General features: G+C 41.3%; 1 protein-coding gene across 2 annotated transcripts in view; it reads left to right on the plus strand.

Moving 5' to 3' along the window:
* LOC106584549 (receptor-type tyrosine-protein phosphatase zeta) overlaps positions 1 to 7,334 on the plus strand; it is a 114,157-nt gene extending 106,823 nt beyond the window's left edge. For both annotated transcript variants that reach the window (XM_082968099.1, XM_082968100.1), the window contains 2 exons: positions 5,633 to 5,768; positions 5,880 to 7,334. In XM_082968099.1, coding sequence (XP_082824225.1) covers positions 5,633 to 5,768; positions 5,880 to 6,014 — 271 coding nt within the window. In that variant the 3' untranslated portion in view covers positions 6,015 to 7,334. The remainder of the gene's footprint in view (positions 1 to 5,632; positions 5,769 to 5,879) is intronic.
* The last annotated feature ends 226 nt before the right edge of the window (positions 7,335 to 7,560 follow it).

Raw genomic sequence — 7,560 nt, forward strand, 5'->3', positions numbered from 1 at the left:
TAAATTGACTTGACATGAATGATATTGTGAAACATATTGAAAATAACAAGCAGATAGTGAATAATAATATGGATTTGAAAGGAATTTTGTATTGTTTCAGACCAAAAAAATCCCATGACAATATTTGTCACATAAACTGAAATTAGGCTAACTATTCTACTTTTAGCAACCAGGAAATGGCTGCGCTATTTCTGCATAGTACACCTTTAAAGGAATGGTATTAAGTCAAAGCTAGTAATAATGGACAATGGATAAAACAAGCAGTCATTATGTAGAGAATCATTGTACAATCTTAACCGCTGTGAAATATACACTGCTCAAAAAAATAAAGGGAACACTTAAACAACACAATGTAACTCCAAGTCAATCACACTTCTGTGAAATCAAACTGTCCACTTAGGAAGCAACACTAATTGACAATAAATTTCACATGCTGTTGTGCAAATGGAATAGACAACAGGTGGAAATTATAGGCAATTAGCAAGACACCCCCAATAAAGGAGTGGTTCTGCAGGTGGGGACCGCAGACCACTTCTCAGTTCCTATGCTTCCTGGCTGATGTTTTGGTCACTTTTGAATGCTGGCGGTTGTGGTGGCTAATTTCTGCATTACCAAATGAGGAGTTACAAACACACCAGTCCGAGTTAAAACTACATCTTTAATACTTAATTAAGATACTTTTGCAAAAGTTCTTGACCTTCAATAATGCACTCTCTCGAATGAACTATTGAACAAGGTGATTACAGAATGGCTACAGGGATCATTTATAGCAACGATACACCCCCTTCAACGTACATTGACAAACCACAGATACTTAGTAACAGTTCACAAAGGTTAAGTTTTGTATGACAGATATCCATAAAACACATCAGACAGTAACTGCTATGTCAACAGGATTAATGGTATAACCCAGTATCTGGTCTCCTTAGAACCGTCCCTCCCTGGTACGGTATTGAACAGAACTATTTCATCCAATGGCATATATCAATTGTCAACTCTAGATACTCCCATCTCAAGCAAACCCCCTCTTGACCCTACTCCTGGACAGGCTCACTGGGGGGAGTGAGCCTCTAGGCCATATATTATCACAGGATAAGTGTGAGATCTAAGAGAGGACATACAAGGGTCCATTTACTGCCATAATCCTCCCCACAATAAAGAAAAGGAGGGAGTGACTTGCTCACAGACATTGTGGAGACAAGTCATTGGTTCCCCATTAATCACGCCATCCCTTCACATGGTTTAAGAATAAGTAAAGACACATTCCCATGACGACAAGTCTGACCTCTCCCCTCTCTGGGCCCCAAGTGTCTGAGCCCCAGCTAAGGTAGACGTGCAACTGAAAAGACACCAGAGTCCAATGGACACTTTCTAATGACAAGTACCTCAAATAAGCATATTATACTAATAAAACATCTTAATTTCCTATGTTACCCAACTAATTCTGATTCGTCCACGACACGGTGCTTTCACTCTACTGGTAGCATGAGACGGAGTCTACAACCCACACAAGTGGCTCAGGTAGTGCAGCTCATCCAGGATGGCACATCAATGCGAGCTGTGGCAAGAAGGTTTGCTGTGTCTGTCAGCGTAGTGTTCAGAGCATGGAGGCGCTACCAGGAGACAGGCCAGTACATCAGGAGACGTGGAGAAGGCCGTAGGAGGGCAACAACCCAGCAGCAGGACCGCTACCTCCGCCTTTGTGCAAGGAGGAGCAGAAGGAGCACAGCCAGAGCCCTGCAAAATGACCTCCAGCAGGCCACAAATGTGCATGTGTCTGCTCAAACGGTCAGAAACAGACTCCATGAGGGTGGTATGAGCACCCGACGTCCACAGGTGGGGGTTGTGCTTACAGCCCAACACCGTGCAGGACGTTTGGCATTTGCCAGAGAACACCAATATTGCCAAATTCGCCACTGGCGCCCTGTGCTCTTCACAGATGAAAGCAGGTTCACACTGAGCACATGTGACAGACGTGACAGAGTCTGGAGATGCCGTGGAGAACGTTCTGCTGCCTGCAACATCCTCCAGCATGACCGGTTTGGCGGTGGGTCAGTCATGGTGTGGGGTGGCATTTCTTTGGGGGGCCGCACAGCCCTCCATGTGCTCGCCAAAGGTAGCCTGACTGCCATTAGGTACCGAGATGAGATCCTCAGACCCCTTGTGAGACCATATGCTGGTGCGGTTGGCCCTGGGTTCCTCCTAATGCAAGACAATGCTAGACCTCATGTGGCTGGAGTGTGTCAGCAGTTCCTGCAAGAGAAAGGCATTGATGCTATGGACTGGCCCGCCCGTTCCCCAGACCTGAATCCAATTGAGCACATCTGGGACATCATGTCTCGCTCCATCCACCAACGCCACGTTGCACCACAGACTTTCCAAGAGTTGGAGAATGCCTTAGTCCAGGTCTGGGAGGAGATCCCTCAGGAGACCATCCGCCACCTCATCAGGAGCATGCCCAGGCATTGTAGAGAGGTCATACAGGCACGTGGAGGCTACACACACTACTGAGCCTCATTTTGACTTGTTTTAAGGACATTACATCAAACTTGGATCAGCCTGTAGTGTGGTTTTCCACTTTAATTTTGAGTGTGACTCCAAATCCAGACCTCCATGGGTTGATAAATTGGATTTCCATTGATTATTTTGGTGTGATTTTGTTGTCAGCACATTCAACTATGTAAAGAAAAAAGTATTTAATAAGATTATTTCATTCATTCAGATCTAGGATGTGTTATTTTAGTGTTCCCTTTATTTTTTTGAGCAGTATATTTTCCATAACCAAAAATATTGTATTTTCAGCTGTTTGAAGCTGGTGTACAAAACCGAAAGTAAAAGATGCAAAAACGGAACTTGACAAAGGAAAAATTGGTTTTTAGAAATTTTTGCAAATGTATTAAATAAAAAAAACATACCTTATTTACATCAGTATTCAGACCCTTTGCTATGAGACTCTAAATTGAGCTCAGGTACATCCTGTTTCCATTGATCATCCTTGAGATGTTTTTAGAACTTGATTCAAGTCCACCTTTGGTAAATTCAATTGATTGGACATGATTTGGAAAGGCACACAGCTGTCTATGTATGGTCCCACCATTGGTCCCACCATATAAGGTCCCACCAACAAAGCATGCCGGAGCAAAAATCTAGCCAATGTCCCCAAGAACACAGTAGCCTCCATCATTCTTAAATGGAAGAAGTTTGGAACCACCAAGACTCTTCGTAGAGCTGGCCACCTGGCCAAACTGAGCAATCGGAGGAGAAGGGCCTTGGTCGGGGAGGTGACCCAATGGTCACTTTGACAGAGCTTTAGAGTTCCTCTGTGGCGATGGGAGAGCCTTCCAGTTGGACAACCATCTATGCAGCACTCCACCAATCAGGCCTTTATGTTAGAGTAGCCAGACGGAACCCAGTCCTCAGTAAAAGGCACATGACAGCCCGCTTGGAGCTTGCCAAAAGGCAACTAAAGACACTCATTCCATGATAAATAAGATTCTCTTGGCCTGAATGCCAAGCGCACATCTGGAGGAAACCTGGCACCATCCCTACGGTGAAGCATAGTGGTGGCAGCATCATGCTGTGGGGATGTTTTTCAGCAGCAGGGACTGGGAGACTAGTCAGGATTGAGGAAAAGATGAACAGAACAAAGTACTGAGAGATCCTTGATGAAAACCTACTCCAGAGCGCTCAGGACCTCAGACTGGGGTGAAGGTTCACCTTCCAACAGGACAACGACCCTAAGCACACAGCCAAGACAATGCTGGAGTGGCTTCGGGACAAGTCTCTGAATGTCCTTGAGTGGCCCAGCCAGAGCCTGGACTTGAACCCGATAGAACATCTCTGGAGAGACCTGAAAATAGCTGTGCAGCGATGCTCTCCATCCAACCTGTGACAGAGCTTGAGAGAATCTGCAGAGAAGAATGGGAGAAATCTCCAAATACAGATGTGCCAAGCTTGTAGCATCATACACAAGAAGACTTGATGCTGTAATCACTAGCAAGGGTGCTTCAACAAAGTACTGAGTAAGGGTCTGAATACTTATATAAATGTGATATTTGCATTTTTTTGTTGTTGAATAAATTAGCAAAGAAATGTAAAAAACATGTTTTTGCTTTGCCATTATGAAGTATTGTGTGTAGATTGATGAGGGAAAAAAACAATTTAATCAATTTTAGAATAAGGCTGTAACATAACAAAATGTGGACAAAGTGAAGGGGTCTGAATACTTTCCGAATGCACTGTAGTCTCGCTTAATGGACAACTCTTTCACCCTGGTAGAGCATATTTTTGAAGAGTTCCTAAAATTGTAAAACGACAACATATTCGTAATTTAATCATTCTTAAATTATGTTTAACAGGTCAACAACATTTACATTATAATTTCCCATTTCATACACAATTTGTACAAAACAATTGTGGTAAATGAGGTTTGATTTTGCTCAAGTTCACTTCCATCTTTGAATGCATGTTTAAAAATATATGGGAATCTGATCATGAAAACCACATGATCATTTTACATTGGGTGAGATGATAAAATATGGCAAACAAATTTCATAGGTTTCATTTAATTTAAAATTGGTGGTCAAAATGAGCTCAATCCCTGGGTTGAGCTGCCTGTTAAAGGGTTAATGCTCTTCTAAGGGTGCTTCATTCTCTGCTTTAACCACAGACAACACTGTAAAGGTTCACTAAAGACGTACAGGATTAGTGCTCTGTACTCTAGTTTGGCGTAGCCCTTGGCTAATATGACAAGAGTTTACTTTTTTTTTTTTCTTTAACCTTTATTTAACTAGGCAAGTCAGTTAAGAACAGGATAGTCGAGGTAATATGTACATGTAGATAAAGTGACTATGCAGAGATAATAAACATACAGTAGCAGCAGTGTAAAAATGGGGGTGGGGGGGTCAATGCACATAGTCCAGGTAGCTGTTCAGGAGTCTTATGGCTTGGGGATAGAAGCTGTTAAGAAGCCTTTTGAACCTATCATTTGACATATCTGTTGACATAGTAGTGCAGGTTTCTCGTAACGACTTGAGGATTTTACATTTTGTGGTCCTTGTCTTCAAAGATGTTTCCACGGGTCGCAAAAAGCTAAATTAGCATGACACAAGTTGAATTAAATGTAAAAGGCTTTGAAAATAAAAAGCTTGGCACATGCTCAATATTTCACAGATAGGCTTTTTTGTGAGAAATCTTTGAAAAATAACAGGGATTTTGAATGAATAGGAAAAGCTATTACTAGAATATGAAAATACATGTCTCAAAATCGATATCAATCTTACCTCTATATTGTTTTATGTCTTGCGGATTCGAGAAGATTACAAGTGCAACGGGAAAGTGAGCCTATCAGGTAGCCAGTAGCCTTAATTCTTGCACAGAATCCAGCCTAGCTGACGCGATGCAATTTTCCTTTTCTTTTTTTTTACCACTTCCTTTCTCTGTCCTCCATTGATTTAGTCGCATTAGCCTACAAGGGTACAAATGCCAATAACTTTTGAATGGATTATGATAGACACATGATCTTTTGAGGAGTATCTACACAATTAACATATTAATTTAGAAAATAGTTTTTAATTGGACACCCTAGATACGGTCAGTTTTACTACCACAAGACGTGGGTCTGATTTTGCAGGGTTGGCGGTGTTACTGCGGGAACCTTCTGTGCCCTGTCTACTCTGGTGCGCCAACTAGAGGCGGAGAGCTCTGTGGACGTGTACCAGGTGGCCAAGATGTTCAACCTCATGAGGCCCAGGACCTTCACTGATGTTGTAAGTCAATCTGAAGCACCGACTGTACCTGCTTGATGCACAGTGGCCATTTTGTGTCAAAAAGCATTCTCCCTTCAACAGCACAGTTTCTCTATTCCATTTCTCATTCAGGAGCAGTATCAGTTCCTATACAAAGCCATGCTGAGTCTGGTGGGCACACAGGAGGACGAGAGGATGCTCCAGTCCTCAGACAACAACGGAACGGTCCCAGGGGGCACCGCAGAGAGCCTTGAGTCCCTGGTGTAACCATTTACATTTTAGTCACTTAGCAGACACTTATAGGAGCAATTAGGGTTAAGTGCCTTGCTCAAGGGCACATCGATGGATTTTGTCACCTTGTTGGCTCGGGGATTCAAACTAGAGACCTTTTGGTTACTGGCCCAACGCTCTTAACAGCTAGGCTACCTGCCGCCCTATGGCAACAGGGCCCCTAACTTGTCAGTATGGATTCTCGCCTGTCTCACAGTTTTCTGTTTTTAAAAACAGCAGCTTTGCCTGTTTACCCTCTTTTCTGTTCTCTGTCTTTGAATGCATTTTCCAGACCGCTGGACATGATACCCTATGACCTTGTAATCTGTGCCTTTGTATATTCATTTTGTAGCCTACTTGTAATGGCTCGCATACAATTGTAGTCGACTTTTCTGATGTTTTGTTGATACTGCTGTCTTGAGATATTTGCTTTACTCTGTTGCCCTAAACTTTCATATTTATTTTCAGTAAGCAAAAAAAGGGAACATGCTACTTTTTACGTTAAACATGTTTTGTTAGCTTATTTTTTGTTGAGTCAATGCATTGAGCAACTCATTATTCCATCTAACAATGAATATGCTATTTTGTTTGTAGTAACAGTGAGCTTTTGAAGTCGAAAATGCATAATGGTATGAAATAATACATCTAATATGTAAATAATATTATAGCAACCAAGTCAATGGACCAAATTTCTATTTATACTTCTAGATTTTTATATTTTACTAAAATTTTTGTCAATTTTCTATGTATGGCTGCATTCTAATAATAACTTAGTCAACGCATTTTTTATGTTTTAATATTAGTGTTTTGTAACGTACTAAATATGAAGCATGGGGTAATGACACTTTTTAGCTGTACATGAAACATTGTTGGAGGATTAGACAGGATTAAACAAGTGAAAGAAAATCCAAGGAAGGAGTTTTTGTAGTGGTCTGTAATTTTTTCTTTTAACTACAATGAAGATTTTGTAGAAATAAAGGGAGAGCTGCTAGAGTCCACAATAGTAGGTCTTTGTAAATAGAAGGTGCTCTTTGGTAGAAGGGGTAAATTGGTCAACAAAAAGAAAGGAGGACCAAGGCACTCTTCATATCATTAAAATGCCTTTATTTGTAGGGCATTGGAACGATTTCTTTTTTTTGTTTTACTCTGGCGCGTTTCAGCTGCATGGCCTTTGTCAGGGATCCATCTACAGTGCCTTCAGAAAGTATTCACACCCCTTGACTTTTTCCACATTTTGTTACAGCCTGAATTTAAAATGGATTACATTTAGATTTTTTTCTCTCACTGGCCTACACACAATACCCCATAATGTCAAAGTGGAATAATTTTGTTAGAAATATTTACAAATGAATCAAAAATGAAAAACTGAAATGTCTTGAGTCAATAAGTATTCAACCCCATTGTTATAGCATGCCTAAATAAGTTCAGGAGTAAACATTTGCTTAACAAGTTGCATGGACTCACTATGTGTGCAGTAATAGTGTTTAACATGATTTTTAAGTTGGAGTGAATTTAAAACACAGATTCAACCACAAAGACCAGG

The sequence above is a fragment of the Salmo salar genome, chromosome 23, assembly GCF_965601325.2.
Source record: "Salmo salar chromosome 23, fSalSal1, whole genome shotgun sequence".
NCBI lineage: Eukaryota > Metazoa > Chordata > Actinopteri > Salmoniformes > Salmonidae > Salmo > Salmo salar.